The sequence below is a fragment of the Camelina sativa genome, chromosome 17 (genome assembly GCF_030686135.1).
Source record: "Camelina sativa cultivar CO46 ecotype springtype chromosome 17, ASM3068613v1".
NCBI classification, from domain to species: Eukaryota; Viridiplantae; Streptophyta; class Magnoliopsida; order Brassicales; family Brassicaceae; genus Camelina; species Camelina sativa.
This window is the reverse complement of record NC_141896.1, coordinates 1,752,373-1,771,416: the sequence shown is the minus strand read 5'-3', so window position 1 is coordinate 1,771,416 and position 19,044 is coordinate 1,752,373. Positions and strand designations below refer to the sequence as shown.

The following is a 19,044-nucleotide window of genomic DNA, read 5'->3' as shown; positions in this document are numbered from 1 at the left end:
TTATTTTTCTGGACAAATAAAGTGAAAGCTGAGGTCTAAAGGGCAAAAGGGTGTCGTAACCCGTCTCTTATGGTGGCTTGGCTTTGTGTCACGGAACAGAGAATTATTTTTAATCGACAAGAGAAGGCCGCCGATCTTTTAAGCTTTTAACCGGAATCCATGGCGGTGCAAGCAGGTGTTCAGACCTCTAAGGTCCTTATCCTACTCGGCGCAGGTCTCTTTCTCACTATGTGTGATTGTTTAATGAATTCGACGATTGTTTCGATTCGTATTGCTTTGACTCTGTATAATCTATGGAAAATTCTCTAAAGTTTACAAAGATTTAGGTTAGAATTTTATCTTAAGTTGTGACAATTTTGATGCATCAGTAGAATTTCTAATTTGCTCCACAATCCAAAGTTGCTACAATTGTAAAGTGTAGTTTTGATGGTAGATACAGCTTTTTATTTAATTCTGTTTCAAATTCTATGTTACAACAACTTATCTTTCTCTTGTTAGTTTCCTCCTCCGTCAATGACCTTTCTACAGTAAGGATTCATGTAAATTGATACTTGGGTTATGTTATCATGTTCAAGGTGTATCTGGTTCGATCGTATTGAGACATGGGAGGTTGTCTGACCTAATAGCTCAGCTTCAGGACTTACTCAAGGGGGCTGAAGGAGTTGAAAGCACTCCCTTTAAGTATGACGGTGCACTCCTAGCTGCTCAGGTTTTGCCATTTAAGCAATATACAATCCGTATAGAAAAGAATTCATGTGTCTCTTGTAATTGTTTGGCCAATGCTGGACCCTCTTCTTAGTGACATATTTTTTGTTGTTGTTTCTTTATTACCAGATTCGACAGCTTGCAAACGAGATCAAGGAACTAACTATGACCAATCCAGTTACCATCTTTAATAGAGATTCAAGCTCTAGTGGTAAACTACTTTCAGAAAATATGTTTCAGATATGTTTAAATATGTTTCTTGTAATCCAGTTACCATCTTATGATTAATTTTTGCTTTTGCTGATGTAGGCTATGCATCTTACCTGGTTCCAGCGGCTGCCGTTGGAGCTATGGGGTACTGCTACATGTGGTGGAAGGTGCTTATCTCTTTAAAATCTGTCTATATTTTTTATTGTTCCATGTGTCTTTTGTTATAGTTTTGTAAGATGAAGTTTACCGATCCACTATAAATATCATTGACTTATAACGTTTACCCACATCTTACTCCTTTCTTTCTACATTGCAGGGGTGGTCATTTTCTGATGCAATGTTTGTGACAAAGAAAAATATGGCTGATGCGGTTGCCTCTGTTTCGAAACAACTAGAGGATTTGTCAGACACATTAGCGGTGAATAAATAATCCTATGAAGCATCCCTTTGTTATATATTTTTATCTTCTGGTGGGTTTTTGACTCGATGCATTTGTTTACGCAGTCAACTAAGAAACACCTTTCTAAGAAGCTAGCGACCTTGGATTGGAAGTTGGAAGAGCAGAACGAGACATCTAAAATGATCTTAAGTGATGTAAGAAACATATTTTATTTCTCAGTTTCTTTTATTGATAGCTTAAAATTTTCCTAGACTTCAGATTATGACAATTACACATTCGTCTGGACTTGAAGAATATTAAGATTTCCAAAATATTGTAGAGTATTTATGTATTAGCTTCCGATCTCTTTGTGTCTGAACTGTTTTCCTTCACATGCACAATAGATTCCTGGCTAGGGTTTGGTATGATTTTTCAAGGTTTAGTAGCTCAATTTTATTTATACATGTGTTAATGACTTCATGTAGTTGTAAATTTGATTACGCAGTAGTTGCTTTCAAATTACAGTTTGATTCTTATTTTCGCGAGTTATTCCATCAATGCCTTGTTCACAAGGAATCTTAATTCAATGCAGGTAACTGAGATGAAATCAAGCATTTCACAAATAGGGTTTGATTTTAAGCAACTGAATGAAATGATTTCTGGAATAGTAAGTTTCATCTTTACCCTCTAATCTGCATATTTCGGACAAGACTCAATTTATATTAAAGAGGCTTAATATTTTTTTTTACTTTCGTAGGAAGGGAAGATTGAAAGTCTTGAAAGCAAACAAGTAAGTTTTCTACAACCATTAAGCCAGTTCATGCTATCAATTTTCTTTAAACTAGTTTATCTTAAACATTTAGTTTTTGCTAAAAATTTTAGGATGTGACCCTCTCGGGACTATGGCATCTATGTCAAGTCGCAGGCGTTAAAGACAGCACAAGCACTAAAGTCTTTCAGGTGAGTCTTAACTTACAGATTAAGAGAAACGTTGTCTTTTTCACGTAATTATAGGCCTGATTGAAATAAAATCTTGTTTCTGGCTTCTTGGTGTAGGATGTTGGTGCGAGATTAGTTATTGATGGAAAACCATCTACTAATAATTCTCTCTCGGTAAGAATGCTACAGTACCTTTTTCATCATTTGAATGTGCATTTCCATTCTATCGATGCAGAAAAGTTGTTTTAGTGAAAAAAATTCAACAAGACCATTGGTCTTGGATTCAAGGCAGTCTCTCATCAACCTCATTTGAATAAAATGGAACCTGGATCCACTTGTAGTAGCTGTTATTTGATTATCTCGTGATGTTTCTTTGGCTTTGAAAAACTTTTAAACTATGGAAACTCCAGGGTCTGAGGTTTCTGACGGAAGGCAAGGAGGCTGCAAACGTAATACACAAGCCGGTTTTGGCAAAAGAAATAACCGTGATGGCGAAACCAGTGGAGGAAAAAACAAAAGCAGCACCCGCACCTGTGACAAGAACAAGAGTTAATAGAGCGTTTCCGGGTGGAATATCTTGGGCAAGGGATGTTCCAGGGCTATCCTAAATATTATTTTGGCTTGGTTGATATACAAACAATATTGCTTATAAATATATTCGTCCCAACTCCCAAGTTCTCTGATATACTTACTGGGAGAGTGGCAATTATTTTATGTACAAAAGAAGAAAAGAAAAATTCCACTAAGTAACAGATGTTATTGCATCCATCAACAATCTGTTTTGCCCTAATTATTTTTGTCTCGTCTTTGATGTTTGTAAAGAAAAGAGTGTGAATAACGATTTCACGTATGTTGAATGAAAATAATAAAATTGATGGATGTAATCATGGATTCTTCTTGAGTCTTGACCTTTGTTTTTTTCTTTAGGTCTTCCATGATCTGAACTTTTGTAGTCTTGAATGAGAAAGAACACTTTCGTTCTTAATGGGCTAGGAAGGCCCAAAAACGGATTAGAGTTAGCCCAAAGTAAATTTACCCGTAATAATCGAATCGGGTGAATTGCACACAAATTAAAATACCCGACCGGATCCTGATTCACTTGTTATAAACTAAGAGGAGGAGGAAGGGCTTGACGGAACTTGGCATCGGTGAATCGGAGCTTCTTTCCCCTCTCTCTCTCAAGTGGTCTCGATCTTGGAAGTTCAACGCAAATTCTTCTCTGGTTCATGTAAGTTTCCAACTTATTTCTGTTGTCGAACTTGGCTAGTGGGGGCAAATTTGTCACAGTTTACGGAGTATCGAAGTAGCATTGGCTGTTGAATTTGCGATTCATTGTGTATTGTGTGTTTTTATCTTACTGAAAATCCAATTACTGTTGATTTTTCTTCTGTGTGCCACAGTGCTTAAGCAGTCTCTGGAGAAGAGACGAGAGAAGATGAGCGTTGTACCTAAGGAAACGGTTGAGGTTATAGCTCAAAGTATTGGGATTACCAACTTGTTACCTGAGGCTGCTCTTATGCTTGCTCCTGATGTTGAGTATCGTGTTCGTGAGATCATGCAGGTCACCTTCTCTTTTTTTTTTTTTATTATAAATCAATGTCCTTGTGTTCTTGAGTTGAGTTTCCAGGTATCAGATATTGATTTTTCTGTAACATCTTTTTTTTGACAGGAAGCTATTAAATGCATGCGTCACTCAAAGAGAACGACTTTAACTGCTTCGGATGTAGATGGTGCTCTCAACTTAAGGAATGTTGAGGTACCTAACTAGACACCAATTCCCTTTATATAAGAGTTTTGGTAGTGCACTATCACTAAATTGTTTCAGTGGGAAAGATTTGGTTTTGAGGTTTGGCTTTACTGGTTCATATGAATAGCACCATCTGTTAAACATTGCTTTTCAGTTTTCACATGTTTCAATATAGCAGTTAACTGAATCATAGGCATCTATTTGAGAATGATCATATTTATTGCAGCCGATATATGGCTTTGCCTCAGGAGCACCATTTCGTTTTAGAAAAGCTATTGGGCATCGGGATCTGTTCTACACTGATGACAGAGAAGTAGATTTTAAAGAGGTGAGATATTGGGCATATTTTCTTTGTTACTGCTTAGCTCTTCGTTTTATTTTTCTAATGTTTTCAAGAATTGTCAAAATTTTAGGTGATCGAAGCCCCACTACCAAAAGCTCCCCTTGATACTGAAATTGTTTGTCACTGGCTGGCTATTGAAGGAGTGCAACCCGCTATACCAGAAAATGCTCCTTTAGAAGGTTTGTCTCTCAATCTTATGTCCTTTGTTAGAGTTGTGAAGTCATTAACCGATTGTTTTCGAGATGAAACAAAGATTAGTCTGTACAGTGATGTTTCAGAATTCATTGGTGAATTAACCTCCTTCTATGTTAAATGTACCCAATGTTATGGGGTGAGGTTACTGATGTTAATGAGAGATCAAAATACATATTTTTAGATCCATCTGTATTAATGTTTTACTCATCATCATGTGCAAGAAAATTTAAAGATATTCCTTGTTCTTTCCTGTCTTGAATATATTTTCACTTGTTTGTGCTGTCTCTAGTCATTAGAGCACCTGCAGAAAACAAACCCCATGAACAAAAAGACGGACCTCTTATTGACATTAGGTTACCAGTGAAGCATGTACTATCTAGGGAGCTTCAGGTATGTGGTGCAGGCTAAATACCACAGGATACTATCTTACATGCATAAGACTTATCTGTTGTTCTCTCTTAACAGCTATACTTCCAAAAGATTGCTGAACTGGCAATGAGCAAGTCAAATTCTGCTCTGTTTAAAGAAGCATTAGTGAGCTTGGCCTCAGACTCAGGACTTCATCCTCTGGTTCCATATTTTACAAATTTCATTGCGGATGAGGTAACATCATGCAACAACGAGGATTTTGTATTAAGCAATCAGACCCACTGTTATTTTTACAGATTACAGTTTTAATTTTCTCCACTGGTGCAGGTTTCACGTGGTTTAAATGACTTCCAACTCCTGTTTAATCTAATGCACACTGTTAGAAGTCTTCTACAGAATCCTCACATACACATAGAGCCTTATGTAAGTTTTCTCTCGATTATCTTTTGCCATATCTAAGAATCATCGCTAGCTCCATTTTTTAAGGCTCTTGATTTGGGCTTCTTCAAGTTGTATTTTAGACATATTCCATATAAGGATATAAGATGTTTAGCAGTAGTGTTTGTCCGAATTATGCAAGCTCAAGTGCGTAAGTACTCTCCTCTGCCTTAAATGATAATAAATTATGCCTTGGATCTGTATTGAGGGTATGTAAACCAGCCTTGGGATAATGTTAATGTAATTTAGCTTTGGGATATTGAGTTCGTTGTTTGAGCGTTGTTTCATTACCATGAAACTGATTGAACTTTTCCTTTTGATGTCAGCTGCACCAGTTGATGCCATCTGTTGTAACATGCCTTGTATCAAGGAAGCTTGGAAATAGATTTGCTGACAACCATTGGGAACTCAGAGATTTTACGGCCAATCTGGTTGCACTGATATGTAAAAGGTTCATTCTTTCCCTTCATGTCATGAACTCGTTTTTTCTTTTTTGGTTGATTGTGGGGAGCTGAACATGATTTCATACTAGAAACGATAATGAAATTTTATACTGAAATTGTATGCAATATCATGAGATGGTCTCGCACTTTTATATTACATTAGTTAGAAGGGTTAGTCATTGCCTCGCACTTTTATATAACATATCTCACCTTTATATTCTTTTAACATCTGAAATCCCGTGGTCTGAATAAAATCGTCCAGGTATGGAACTGTCTATATTACTCTCCAGTCTCGTCTTACAAAAACTTTAATCAATGCACTTTTGGACCCAAAGAAGGCTTTGACTCAACACTATGGTGCAATTCAAGGATTAACAGCTTTGGGGCACAATGTTGTAAGTCATTCCTTGACCTTTCAGAAAGTTTGTGCATGCTAATTTCAGATATCACCCAGAGATAAGGATTAGCAGCTTTGGGGCACAATGTTCTTTCAGAATCTGATATACAATATGATGCAGCCCCACACCATTTTCCCGGCTTTCCTTCTCTTTTTATTGGGAAATTAGGATTTTTATAGCCTTACACAACTCTTCCATGAATTGGATGATCACTTCTGCACCGCTATCCTGCATTGTTAACTTTTGTCATCTGAATTGTCATTTCTTCTGTAGGTACGCCTTCTTATTGTACCAAATCTTGAACCGTATCTAAGACTTCTCGAACCGGAATTGGATGCTGAGAAGCAAAAGAATCAGACGAAGAGCTACGAAGCGTGGCGTGTATATGGAGCTTTGCTGGTTAGTCAACATATCCTTGTAAAATTCCATCATTAATAGAATTCTCAGTGGACAATCCTTATAGAGACCCTGTGCTCTTTTGCTTTTCAGCGTGCTACAGGCTTGTGTATACATGATCGGCTTAAAATCTTCCCTCCTTTACCATCCCCGTCACCAAGTTTCCTCCATAAGGGAAAGGGAAAGATAATCAATACTGAGCCCCAGAAGCGGAAGCTGAGTGTAGACTCTTCAGATAACCGATCACCCCAGAAAAGATTAACAACTAAAGATGGGCCAGACGGTGTACAATCACAAGATCACACCGGCGCAGCTCCAATGGAAGTAGATAATCCAGTGGAAAATGACAATCAGCCACAAAACTCTGCTCAACCATCATCGTCAGAACAAACTTCTGATGCTAACGAGTCTGAAAGCAGAAATGGAATGGTGAAAGAAAGCGGCAGGGGTCGGGCTATTACCATGAAAGCAATCCTTGATCAGATATGGAAAGATGATCTTGATTCTGGACGGCTTTGGTGAAACTACACGAACTCTATGGTGATAAGATTCTTCCCTTTATCCCTTCTACAGAGATGTTCGTATTCCTCTAACCACTAAGAGGTACATGTGCGGTTTGCCTCATCGATATAAATCTCATGGTTTTGGATGTGAATGCATTTAGAATGTTGTGAAATCAAAAGACCCAAAGATTAATGATACACAATACATTAACGCTAATGAGTAATTATAAATATGTTGATGTTCACGCAGAGAAGAGGCTTGGAGAAATTAAAACACAGGTAAACTCATGAGTGCTTCTTTATAAGATTGAGGGATTTCCAAGTCCTTATGAGCCTGCAGAGTGGGTTGAGTTGAATTGGAAAGTTGCAAATCGAGTTATCGTTGACGGCTTCAGTGTATATATTAAGAGCTTAGTTGATGGATGTATTTGTTTCTTCAATATTATTCAACAATCTAGATTACAATTTTTTTTTATATTTCTGTTTTCATGTATGTTCTCTTCCTTATTGCTCGATATACATACATTATTATAATATCCATTCATATTTTTACCTCTTGGTAAACGGTGACTATGAAAACGGTCTGAAACATTACAAGATATACATGGATAAGACTGAACAAAAGTTTGGAAGACATCTTTCAAACAATCAAGTTTGCTACACACCACAGAACAGCCTAGTAACTCTGGTGTACTACATAAATACTTGTTATTCAAAGCCCAAACTAAAAAATTATGACCATCGATTCTGCAATTTAATGGATTGGCTATTGCATTTCCAGTAAAAGATTTGGATGGCACCGAGAATAGCAATGCAATGTGCTTGAAAAAGGGAGCTTCAGGCATGAACATAAAACCCTGGGCGACCAAAAATGTTCACCAGAAGTAATTTCTTTTTGCAGGGACAGAACAATCAATGACCCATCATTCTACGATTTCCCCTTCTTCTAGTCCATCAATGTTGAAATCAGTAGCTAAATTTTGAAGGTCGCAGTTATCATCTGAATCCAGTCCCTTTGCAAACTCACATTCAAAGTTGAAATAATCACCTGGGTTCATTTCCGCGAAAAGATCAGAGTATGTGTCTATTAACTCTTGGTCAAACTCAAGATCCCCTACTTCTAAGGGATCATCAACCTGAGGATGCAGATTGTCGGAAGCCCCACCCTCTTCTGAGGCTCGCTGACACGGGTTATAGTTCATTTGTTTCATAAGATCAAGAACCTTTGGCTCAAAGGAGTCAATGTCGTCTTCTTCTATTTCCTCTACTCGGGAAGTTATACCATCTGTGCTTCCATTACCATCGTATAAGGAATCATTAGGATTAGGCGTCGTGTTTCCATGGTAGAAGTCTTTGATAACTTCAAAGTCATAGCTCTGTGAAGGTAGATATACATGGATCACCGGGTACTCTAATATAACTAGTTTGGCAAGCTGTTGCCTCAAAGGAGCTCTGATGTTCAGAGCCTTGAAAGGAGCCTTTGCACCCTGTGACAAGGAAAAAAAGGTTAATATTTTGTTTAGACATGCATAATATTTTCATACTATGAACCAACAAAGATGGGGGAATGATAGTGGGAAATAAAACCAAACCTTTGGGTATAGTCGTATAAAAAGTTTGAGAGAGTCAAGATCCACATCACAAAAAGGCTTGAGCTTGTGAATCCACGGGCCAGGCTTGAGATGATTCTCTATCACCGAGCATAGATTTGTATCTTCACCAACTCTGGGATGGATAGTATAAGTGTCAACAGAGACAGACCAATGAACAAAACCAAGTGCCTCAATAAACAAATATGATTACCAGTCCAAGAGAATACTAACCCGTGGTCAACAAGAATCACATCCGTAGAGTGAAACCGCCACTCGATTGTCCACGAGATGCATTTGCTCCTACCGCAAAAAAACCATCAAGTAAGATTATAGAATCAATTTAAGCTCTGACAAACTTCAACAAACAGATTAACTCGAAAACTTTAACAACTACTATAAGTCTTTATTCCTAACCAGACACTAGAAGGGATAATAGCACAGCTGAGAGTAACACCAAATAAGAACAAAAAGCCTTGATTTTGATATAACTTATATGTAATCTCAGGATTACCTATGATCGTATCGACTCTGATTCTTTTCGCTCTTCAACATTCCACTAGGAGCAAACCATAGCTTAGTTCGGCGGGTAGCAGCAGCATTGCGAAGGCTCCGAAGGTAATAAGGTAAATTATAAAAAGGGTATTTGCATAACTGACTACTTCTTCTCCGAGCAGACTCGGCCACTCTTTTTGTTTCTTCAAGCATATTGTAGTCTAAACCAATAGAGAAAATCAATATAAAGTTACGTTTACCAAACGAATTCTCATAGACTAATCCACGGAAACATGAATACATCTGATCAAAATACTCAAATAAAAATCAGAACTTTAAAGATGTAATTTTTCAAAACCAAATTCACGAAATTGAAACTCTAGAGATTCAATTGTACCAGAAAGAAGGAGGTTATCGTCGAACTGTGTGAGAGGAACGAATTCGGTGAGCTTCCTTTTTCCGGTACAACCTGATCGCTTCTTGTGAGCTTTCACACAAGAGAGGCCACACGATCGAATCGAACATCCGGGGCATTTGTACTTCCAAGGATTTAGCTTGCACTCGTCGCAGACCGACCCTCCCATCTTTTTCTGGAATCAATTTTGTAGAGGAGGCTCTGGTTCTGGTGGGCGAGCTCAGGGTTTATGAAACTAGAGAGGTGTCGAAATTAGGGTTTTTTAAAAAGAGTAACTTTGGAGGTAAATAAATAAATAAATCTGTTAAGGGGAGATGTATGTTTCCAATTTTACATTTAAATCCACCTATTTATAGTTTCTTTTGAAATATATCTCATATTTGTTTTATTGTTGACTTGACCCCAAACAAGCTCAATCATAAAAACTTGAGATTTTCTTTGGTTTTATCCATGTTTACAAGTCCTGAAATTTTGAGGGCTGAGTTCATGAAACGATGAAATATTACAAACATAATTCAATAAGAGACATAGTAACAACACAAGGCCCTAACAAAACAAACACAGATGTTTTCCTAGTATTATTAGTCGTAAGGGATCTGGATATACGCAGCATCACAGACGAATGGGATATCGGCGTACATGCCCGCAAGTGCACACCGTATGCTTTCCAGGACGGTAAACAGATAAGCAAACGCGACAGCGGTCCAGAAGTGCATCCCACACTTACCCCAATAGACTCCAAGAGGCATCCACTTGCTAACGGTTCCAATAACCTGAAGAGCGATTTCGAGAAGCATACCCATCACTACATGGAACCTGAAGAAGTGAGGCCATTCTTTTCTTCGCACTATCCCTAGATAAGCTACAAAGAAGTAGGCCATGAGGAACCAGCTTGGCAGTCTTCCAATGGCGCCCAAAAATGGGTAGGTTAAGAATTCAAAATCTTCTAGGAACGGGTGGAGATGGTAAGCGGTTTCTGCGTACATCCAAGTTTCGTGCAGAGGCATTAGGTAAGGTAGGCATGCCAAAGTTCTCCACCACCATTGTGGCTTTTTGGTCATTGGAGGAAACCGGAAGCTGGAAGGTACATCTTTTGATGCTCGCGGGGTCAAAAGTGATTTTCTGCGGACAGGTAACACAGGTAATGTACCAGACAGACTACCTTGTTCTCCATTCAGAAGCAAAGAAGACGAAGCTGAGAGATATGACAGAGGCACACCTGAAACGATCAAAGATTGAGTCAAAAAAACAAAAAAAACAGGAACTTTAAAATACCAAAGACACTTTAACATTCACATCATTAGAAACTCATTGAAGCAGAGATATATATGATTTAAGTATTTGAAACCAAACGAGTAGAAGAAATCAACATGCCTCTCGGGACTCTGGAATGAAGCTCATTCAATGGTGAAGGTGATCCCCACGAGTTCTTTATGACAGATAATGAACTTCGAGCAAGACGATATTGAGTCTGTCCTGCTGCAGCAGCTCTGTACGATGATGACTTGAATCCCGGAGAGCTCGTTAGAACATGTGCACTTGGTGTGCTGCACCCAGTTATCATCCTTACCACACTAAACAACCTATATACAAAAACCAGATGAACAAAAAAATCTTAACTTTTATTTCATCAAACGAAAAAAATGGGAAACCAAATTTGAACAGACGGCTGTAGAAAATAAAAATCTCAACCAATAAACACAAAAAATCGTTAAAAGATTCCAATTAAATTTCGATTCCCTAGAGATTGCAAACCTAAAGCCAGCGGTTCCACGAATGTTATATAAACCCATAAAGCAAACAAAATCGATAATAATTCTTAAACCCCATGAGATAACTTAAAGGAATAAGAAGTTACGAACCGAGGGCTGAGAACAATCGAAGCTGGAGGTAGAAGACGAAGAGCAAGGGTTTATCTATCGCGCATTCATCCTTTGTGAATCCTATCCTCCTTCACTCTCCCAACAAAGGGCAGTGGCGATCTCTGACTCTCTCACTTTAACTCATGTGTTTCAATTTACATTAATACCCTCAGGCCCATGATCGGCCCAGAACCTAGAAACCTTCCAAACGAACAAGAGGGTTTAGTGCAATATTAAACCGTGACCCAAATTTGAAACTTTTTTTCTTAAACATCGAATCGTCAACTTCCTTCCGCCGTCGGAATGTCGATTCCCGATTCTAACTCCGCCGCATCTGTAACGGTTTCTCCGTCACTCTCTACCGTTTCCGCAACTCCTGCGAGACCAGTAAACAGTACCATACCACCGCCGCCATCTTATCCACCTCCTGCTCAGCCGCCACCGCCGCCTTCTCAGCCACCTCATACTCCGCCGCCACAACCACCGCATCCGACTTACAGACCCGTAGTTCCGCTTCGCCATCCTGTTCCGTTACAACAAGCTCACAATAACGGCTACGCGCAGTCAATTCCAAACGTACGCCCGAATCAAGATCCGTCGGCGGTTCTTTACCCGTTTGCTCCTCCGGGTCGAGGTCGAGGGTTTTCAACCCGACCCGTTCGAGGGTTCGTCGCTGATCAGAGTGGTTACCCTCCTCGCCCCGGTATGGTTTACAACCAACAATATGGGCCGGCCCAGATGGAATCCATGATGCAGTACATGAGGGGGAGCCATCAGATTCCTCACATACCACGCCTTGGAGCGGGTTCTCCTGTTGGGTCGGGTACCATGAGAGGAAGTCCTCAGTTCCTGCAACCGCGGGTCAGTTTCTTTTTTGCACTTCTTTGATTATTCAACTCTGCTTGGTTTGTTTCATTTGTTAATGCTTAGATTCTAGTTGAGTAGTGGAAAACATTATTGGGGAAAATGCTTTAAAGTTTCTTGATTGGAGTTAGAATTGAATCTGACGGTGTGCTGCGGCTGATGAGTATCCGTTTTCTTCAGAGTGCTTCTCATTCGAACTGATGGATGTTGTTTCTTGACTTTTGGATTATACAAGTATAACTACTCATGATCATTTGTGAATAGGTTTAGAAGAAACCCTCTCTAAGAAGAATGATTACCTTTTGTCAAATACAACTACTCATGATCATTTTTTTCAACTAATGTAGGTGGCCCCGCCCCGAGCTTCAATTCTAGACACTAGCAGGAATAGAAAGGCCAGGTGAATATCAAATTTCTCTACTTTGATATTATCTTTCTTTTTTGGTTTCACTGAGAATATATTTTTAAAAACTTGTTCGAGAAACTTAGATGCCTTGCTGTTTCTTTTTCCTTGTTATTAGAAGCAGGGAAGGGGCTCTTGTTCTTATTAAAGGGAGAAAGGTAAGCCTACTATGTGTATCTCTGATGTACTGCTGTTTGAGAGTTTGCAAAAGACATCTGTTAATTTTAGATTGTGATACTTATCAACTGCTTTACAGGTCAGAATCACTGAGGGAGCTTCTCTTTATTCACTTGGTCGATCGTGGTTAAAAAATGGTTCTCACGTAGGAATTCAGGTTCGCATCATTATATTGCTGCAGTTAAAGTAAACAACATAGATGATTGTTTCTTGATATGTTTTTTTTCAAGCCAACCTGTAGTTAAATGATCTTCAATTGCATACTCAAAACTTCTTTTCTGCTTTTACAATGGAGTTGTGCATCTGCAATCTCTCCATCGTAATCAATTAGGGTAACCATATATCTGGGACCAATCTAACTTACAGTTTCTCTATTAACAGCCGCAAAGGAGTGGTATAATGAAGTCTTTGCCAAAGCCGTTACCAGTGGATATGACAGAGACAAGTGCTCCAGATGATCCAGCTGAAAAATCAGCTGATGAAGACGAAGAGGTTTGTTTTTACTTTTCAATAACCATAGATTTCATCTGAGCAGAACATAACACATTAATCTGATTCTTTGTTGCATTGTTACTAAATGATGTTTCAGCTCTTGCATTGATACTAAATGATGACTATTTTCTTTGATTATATCAGGACGAGGAGGCTGTAGAGGAATTAACAGAGAAGGATCTTCTGAAAAGACACATCGAGCGAGCTAAGAAGATCCGTGCACGGTAAGCTCCACAAGAGTTGTATCTTGTTATCTATTTTTGCTCTTTAGACTTTAGATCTTGTAGTAGTTTGAAAGATAAACGCCCGCTGCACAAGATGCATGGATTAGTTTTCTTAATCATCAAAGCAGTCTAGCAGAACATTATGGTAATTGAAAAAGGGGATTTTTCTTTGTCTTTCAGATTGAGAGAAGAACGGTTGAGGAAGATCAAGAGGTACAAAGAAAGAATAGCGCTTCTTCTGCCTCAATCCGAAGAATAATGATGAAGAACAATTAAAAAGGGTAAAGTTTTGGTTAGGACGTAGCATTTTATATGACTGTTGTTGATTTAGCATAGTAAGTACCACGTGCAGTAGGTGTGTTCTTCCTCCTCTTCAATAGATTAGTAGGACTACTCAATTGAATTGTGTGTGTCATTCTTCCTAAAACAGAGGAAGACAAAGTTGTTTCCGTAATTTTAGTCAGTTTTTTTTTAACCAATTTGACAATACAGTTTTCTCCTCTTACATGTCCATATCATCGAAGGGATAAATCGTAAATCATCTTTCTAACAATAATTCTGATTTTAGAAAGAAAAAAATGGAATTAAGAAGATGAGTTTATTTTGGTAAGTAAAAAGCGTGGAAGTCGCTAAGTGGATCAGAGGGTTAAGAGAGATAATAGCATAGGGAAGCGGACAGAGAAGATAAACAAACCTTCCTATTTGATCTCTCTTTCAGTTTCATTGCCACATCGTCATATACACGTGTCTCATCCACCGCTAAGATTCTCTTTTTTCCTCATGCTACTAGTCACTCACTCTACCGATGATCTCTCTCTCTCACTCACGTTGAATCCGCCATTTGTGTAAAACTCCTCTCTCACCTTCTCTCTTTAACCCAGAACCATCTAAAAGTAAACATTTCCCCGCAATCACTTTTTAGCTTTCTCGATTGTTTACACTTTACGTTTTCAGTTTTCTGTTTCTTTCTTTCACACTAACTCAATTCCAGTTTCTTACTCTCCAAGAAATAACGGAAGAGCTGAAATTTTCTCGATTGTAATTTTCTCGAGAAACAAAGGAAAAAAGAACTCAGAATGGCGGGGAACGAGTGGATAAATGGATATCTGGAGGCGATTCTTGATAGCCAAGCTCAGGGGATTGAAGATACGCAGCAGAAACCACAAACGGCTGTGAATCTGAGAGAAGGTGATGGACAATTTTTCAATCCGACTAAATACTTCGTTGAGGAAGTTGTTACTGGTGTCGATGAAACCGATCTTCACCGGACTTGGCTCAAAGTCGTCGCCACTCGCAATTCTCGTGAACGCAACTCTCGATTGGAGAATATGTGTTGGCGAATCTGGCACCTCACTCGCAAGAAGAAGCAGGTTCTTATTACTTTTTGTGATTTTTTTTTTGTTTTTGTTTTGGAATCTGTTGCTGAAACGTTTCAATGGTTGGTTGTTACAGTTGGAATGGGAGGATTCGCAGCGGATAGCGAATAGGAGAATGGAAAGGGAACAAGGAAGAAGAGATGCCACAGAGGTTTTATCTGAGGATTTATCAGAAGGAGAGAAAGGAGATGGTCTTGGAGATATTGTGCAACCGGAGACACCTCGTATACAGCTGCAACGCAATTTATCCAATGTCGAACTCTGGTCTGATGATAAGAAGGAGAATCGTCTTTACATTGTCCTCATCAGGTATATTCTTCTCTGTTTCCTTCCTCTATTTTGTTAGATCTACTACATATCAAGAGTGTGTTGATTTTATCAGTTTGCACGGCTTGGTTCGTGGGGAAAACATGGAGCTTGGTAGTGATTCTGATACCGGTGGACAGGTACATTGTGTTCTTCTCTGTTTTCAATAATATTGAATCCGGTGTCTCGGCTTGTTTAAATTGATTTCTTTTCAGGTGAAATATGTTGTGGAGCTAGCTCGTGCTTTAGCGAGAATGCCTGGTGTGTACCGAGTTGATCTGTTTACGCGCCAGATATGCTCATCTGAAGTTGATTGGAGCTATGCAGAGCCCACGGAGATGCTAACCACTGCTTCTGCTGACGATTGTGATGGCGATGAAACCGGGGAAAGCAGTGGAGCTTATATCATTAGGATACCATTTGGTCCACGGGATAAGTACTTAAGAAAAGAGATTCTCTGGCCTTATATCCAAGAATTTGTTGATGGAGCTTTAGCTCACATTCTTAACATGTCTAAAGTTTTGGGAGAACAGATTGGGAAGGGGAAACCAGTGTGGCCATATGTGGTTCATGGCCATTACGCGGATGCAGGAGATACTGCTGCTCTACTTTCTGGTGCGTTGAACGTTCCTATGGTCTTGACGGGTCATTCTCTAGGAAGAAACAAGCTTGAGCAGCTTTTGAAACAAGGGAGGCAATCAAAGGAGGATATAAATTCCACTTACAAGATCAGGAGGAGGATCGAAGCTGAGGAGCTTTCTCTGGATGCTGCAGAGCTTGTTATAACAAGCACGAGGCAGGAGATTGATGAACAATGGGGACTTTATGATGGCTTCGATGTAAAACTGGAGAAAGTCTTGAGAGCTCGTGCTAGACGCGGTGTTAATTGTCACGGAAGGTTCATGCCAAGAATGGCGGTAAGTACACCCAGAACTCGAAAAGTTATGATTATAAAGTAAGTTTGAGTGATTAGGTGAGCCCGTTGTGCAGGTTATTCCTCCGGGAATGGATTTCACAAACGTCGAGGTTCAAGAAGATACACCTGAGGGTGAAGGAGATTTGGCTTCCTTAGTAGAAGGATCTTCTCCTAAAGCGGTTCCAACAATCTGGTCTGAAGTAAGTTGTCCTATGGAGCTTCATTATCTTCTTTAGAGGTTTGTTCTGCAGATTGTGTTTGATGTTTAGCTGCGTGAACTTTGCAGGTTATGAGATTTTTTGCAAATCCTCACAAACCGATGATCTTGGCATTATCTAGACCAGACCCAAAGAAAAACATAACCACTCTTTTGAAAGCTTTTGGAGAATGTCGGCCTCTACGGGAGCTAGCTAATCTTGTAACTGTTGCATGCTTTTTCGATTCTCTAATGCTTGAAACCAATGATTCTCTGTTTCTGAAGTTCTTTCCTTTGTGCTTTGCAGACTTTGATAATGGGAAATCGAGATGATATAGATGAGTTGTCATCTGGAAACGCTAGCGTTCTTACAACCGTCTTAAAACTCATTGACAAGTATGATCTTTACGGATCTGTCGCATATCCAAAGCATCATAAACAGTCTGATGTTCCTGATATATACCGACTTGCTGCACATACAAAGGGTGTTTTCATAAATCCAGCTTTGGTGGAACCTTTTGGCCTTACACTCATCGAGGTAAAGTATGCATATGCATATGTGTTATATCATATATGTGTAGTCCTTATTAGCCAGTGTCCAATCCAGTTAAACCAAAATTGGAAAATGCAGGCTGCAGCTCATGGACTTCCTATGGTGGCAACCAAGAATGGAGGACCAGTCGATATACATAGGGTAAGCAAGGTGTCCTGAAACTAAAAATCATTTCAATTGGTATTACTTTTTTCTTTCTCATGGTATTTAAATTCAGGCATTGCACAACGGTTTGCTTGTGGATCCACACGATCAAGATGCAATAGCGAATGCGTTGCTGAAGCTGGTATCAGAGAAGAATTTATGGAATGAGTGCAGGATTAACGGTTGGAAGAACATTCATCTCTTCTCATGGCCTGAGCATTGCCGGACTTACCTGACACGTATAGCTGCATGCCGAATGAGACATCCGCAGTGGCAGACGGATGCAGATGAAATGGCTGCTCAAGACGATGAATTTTCACTCAACGACTCTCTGAAAGACGTTCAAGATATGTCTCTGAGACTCTCTGTGGATGGAGATAAACCGTCGTTGAACGGGTCTCTTGAACCAAATTCTGCTGATCCTGTTAAACAAATCATGAGCCGGATGAGGAAACCTGAAATCAAGAGTAAACCGGAACTACAGGGGAAGAAGCAAGTTGATAGCTTGAATAGCAAGTATCCTGTTCTGAGGCGGCGGGAACGGTTGGTAGTTCTAGCGGTTGATTGCTATGACGACAAGGGAGCACCGGATGCGAAATCTATGGTTCCGATGATTCAGAATATCATCAAAGCCGTGCGATCGGATCCTCAGATGGCTAAAAACTCTGGTTTCGCTATTTCCACTTCGATGCCGCTTGAGGAATTAACTCGCTTTTTGAAGTCTGCAAAGATTCAGGTGAGCGAGTTCGACACATTAATATGCAGCAGCGGGAGCGAAGTTTATTACCCAGGAGGGGAAGACGGGAAGCTTCTCCCGGATCCTGACTATTCCTCGCATATCGATTACCGGTGGGGCATGGAAGGGCTTAAGAACACGGTGTGGAAACTGATGAACACTACAGGGGTTGGTGGTGAGGCTAGAAACAAAGGCTCTCCGAGTCTTATTGAGGAGGATCAGGCATCGAGCAATGCGCATTGTGTTGCGTATCAGATCAAAGATCGTTCCAAAGTAAAGTTGTTTTCCGTTTTGCGGCTTTACCGGTAGAGAATGCAATATCTAATTAGGGTATCATCATGCAGGTGATGAGAGTGGATGACTTGCGCCAGAAGTTACGACTTAGAGGCCTCCGTTGCCATCCGATGTATTGTCGGAGTTCAACGAGAATGCAGATCGTTCCTCTTCTTGCTTCTCGATCTCAAGCTCTCAGGTCCGTTGATTATAACCAAATTGATGATCACATGATTATGTTTTTTCCCTGGTGCGTTTATTCTAATAATTGCGATTTGATTTTTGGGGTGAAGGTACTTGTTCGTGCGGTGGAGGTTGAACGTGGCGAACATGTACGTAGTGGTTGGAGAACGCGGCGATACGGACTATGAGGAATTGATCTCCGGCACACACAAGACTGTGATCGTCAAGGGGCTCGTGACATTGGGCTCTGATACGCTTCTCCGGTCAACAGACCTTAAAGACGACATAGTTCCATCAGAGAGTCCTTATATTGGTACTATCAAGGCTGATTCACCGGTTAAGGACATAACCGACATTTTTAAGCAGCTCTCCAAAGCCAGCGCTTGATTCAATTGGCCGGTTCGACCATGTAGATTGATTTGTTATTTTTTTTTTCTTTTTTTTAGTCTAAAGATACTCTTTGTTAAATTTTGGTATTTTGGTTGTTCATCAAATATGATGATTTAACAGGTTTCTATAAAATAAAATATACAAACAGTGAAAGTCTAAGTCTATTGTTTTTTTTTTTTTTAGAATTATACAATTATCCAAACCAAACAAGAAATAGACGGCTGGGAAAAAAAATTAGAAGAATAAGCCTACATTAAAAAGATTTGTGAAATTATAAAATCAAATTTTTTACTATCCAAAATTTTGAAAAATCTTAACCGTGCAATACCATCATTATCGTATACTAGAATCCAGATTATTAATAATTGGAATCATTCTTGTTATA

General features: G+C 39.4%; 5 protein-coding genes across 6 annotated transcripts; 4 read left to right on the top strand and 1 right to left on the bottom strand.

The window, feature by feature from the left end:
• The first annotated feature begins 10 nt into the window (after positions 1-10).
• LOC104754640 (uncharacterized) lies at positions 11-3,117 on the top strand. Its single transcript, XM_010476866.2, has 11 exons — positions 11-214; positions 576-709; positions 835-916; positions 1,015-1,082; positions 1,232-1,333; positions 1,420-1,509; positions 1,887-1,961; positions 2,052-2,084; positions 2,177-2,254; positions 2,351-2,407; positions 2,644-3,117. Exons 1-11 carry the CDS (start codon positions 160-162, stop codon positions 2,839-2,841), a joined length of 972 nt encoding a protein of 323 aa, XP_010475168.1. The 5' UTR covers positions 11-159; the 3' UTR covers positions 2,842-3,117.
• Positions 3,118-3,294: 177 nt separating this feature from the next.
• Positions 3,295-7,221, top strand: LOC104754638 (transcription initiation factor TFIID subunit 6). The gene is given in 13 exon segments (XM_019239602.2): positions 3,295-3,461; positions 3,634-3,794; positions 3,903-3,989; positions 4,207-4,308; positions 4,394-4,502; positions 4,808-4,908; positions 4,984-5,121; positions 5,215-5,310; positions 5,652-5,776; positions 6,031-6,163; positions 6,440-6,565; positions 6,656-7,073; positions 7,076-7,221. Coding segments are annotated over 12 exon segments (1,641 nt in total). The 5' UTR covers positions 3,295-3,461; positions 3,634-3,668; the 3' UTR covers positions 7,156-7,221.
• A 369-nt stretch (positions 7,222-7,590) lies between these two features.
• Positions 7,591-11,559, bottom strand: LOC104754639 (uncharacterized). The gene is made up of 8 exons (XM_010476865.3): positions 11,427-11,559; positions 10,939-11,147; positions 10,208-10,783; positions 9,547-9,726; positions 9,169-9,370; positions 8,889-8,957; positions 8,658-8,790; positions 7,591-8,552 (listed from the first exon to the last, which is right to left on the bottom strand). The coding sequence occupies exons 2-8, from the start codon at positions 11,126-11,128 to the stop codon at positions 7,989-7,991; spliced, it is 1,914 nt and encodes a 637-aa protein (XP_010475167.2). The 5' UTR covers positions 11,129-11,147; positions 11,427-11,559; the 3' UTR covers positions 7,591-7,988.
• Positions 11,560-11,619: 60 nt separating this feature from the next.
• Positions 11,620-14,065, top strand: LOC104754636 (uncharacterized). Its single transcript, XM_010476863.3, has 7 exons — positions 11,620-12,287; positions 12,638-12,690; positions 12,812-12,851; positions 12,950-13,027; positions 13,252-13,362; positions 13,507-13,586; positions 13,767-14,065. Exons 1-7 carry the CDS (start codon positions 11,730-11,732, stop codon positions 13,843-13,845), a joined length of 999 nt encoding a protein of 332 aa, XP_010475165.1. The 5' UTR covers positions 11,620-11,729; the 3' UTR covers positions 13,846-14,065.
• Positions 14,066-14,308: 243 nt separating this feature from the next.
• On the top strand, positions 14,309-18,818 carry LOC104754635 (putative sucrose-phosphate synthase 3). 2 transcript variants are annotated; one of them, XM_010476861.3, is made up of 12 exons: positions 14,309-14,479; positions 14,578-14,956; positions 15,039-15,271; positions 15,345-15,408; positions 15,484-16,185; positions 16,259-16,384; positions 16,471-16,602; positions 16,688-16,918; positions 17,012-17,074; positions 17,151-18,086; positions 18,158-18,285; positions 18,380-18,818. In XM_010476861.3, the coding sequence occupies exons 2-12, from the start codon at positions 14,663-14,665 to the stop codon at positions 18,654-18,656; spliced, it is 3,186 nt and encodes a 1,061-aa protein (XP_010475163.2). In that variant the 5' UTR covers positions 14,309-14,479; positions 14,578-14,662; the 3' UTR covers positions 18,657-18,818. The 2 variants fall into 2 exon arrangements, with proteins under 2 accessions (XP_010475163.2, XP_087349929.1); XM_087493803.1 differs by having other exon boundaries at positions 14,320-14,956.
• Positions 18,819-19,044: the final 226 nt, after the last annotated feature.

Excerpts from the sequence above, each read along its gene's own strand:
- LOC104754640 (XM_010476866.2), top strand. The coding sequence starts at position 160 with ATGGCGGTGCAAGCAGGTGTTCAGACCTCTAAGGTCCTTATCCTACTC. Across the intron at positions 1,334-1,419 it reads ATTTGTCAGACACATTAGCG|TCAACTAAGAAACACCTTTC; the intron begins GTGAATAAATAA and ends TTGTTTACGCAG. Across the intron at positions 1,510-1,886 it reads CTAAAATGATCTTAAGTGAT|GTAACTGAGATGAAATCAAG; the intron begins GTAAGAAACATA and ends AATTCAATGCAG.
- LOC104754639 (XM_010476865.3), bottom strand. The coding sequence starts at position 11,128 with ATGATAACTGGGTGCAGCACACCAAGTGCACATGTTCTAACGAGCTCT. Across the intron at positions 9,727-10,207 it reads CATACGGTGTGCACTTGCGG|GGTCGGTCTGCGACGAGTGC; the intron begins GCATGTACGCCG and ends AAAAGATGGGAG. Across the intron at positions 8,553-8,657 it reads TTATACGACTATACCCAAAG|GGTGCAAAGGCTCCTTTCAA; the intron begins GTTTGGTTTTAT and ends TCCTTGTCACAG.
- LOC104754636 (XM_010476863.3), top strand. The coding sequence starts at position 11,730 with ATGTCGATTCCCGATTCTAACTCCGCCGCATCTGTAACGGTTTCTCCG. Across the intron at positions 13,363-13,506 it reads CAGCTGATGAAGACGAAGAG|GACGAGGAGGCTGTAGAGGA; the intron begins GTTTGTTTTTAC and ends TGATTATATCAG. Across the intron at positions 13,587-13,766 it reads GCTAAGAAGATCCGTGCACG|ATTGAGAGAAGAACGGTTGA; the intron begins GTAAGCTCCACA and ends TTTGTCTTTCAG.
- LOC104754635 (XM_010476861.3), top strand. The coding sequence starts at position 14,663 with ATGGCGGGGAACGAGTGGATAAATGGATATCTGGAGGCGATTCTTGAT. Across the intron at positions 16,603-16,687 it reads TACGGGAGCTAGCTAATCTT|ACTTTGATAATGGGAAATCG; the intron begins GTAACTGTTGCA and ends TGTGCTTTGCAG. Across the intron at positions 18,087-18,157 it reads AGATCAAAGATCGTTCCAAA|GTGATGAGAGTGGATGACTT; the intron begins GTAAAGTTGTTT and ends ATCATCATGCAG.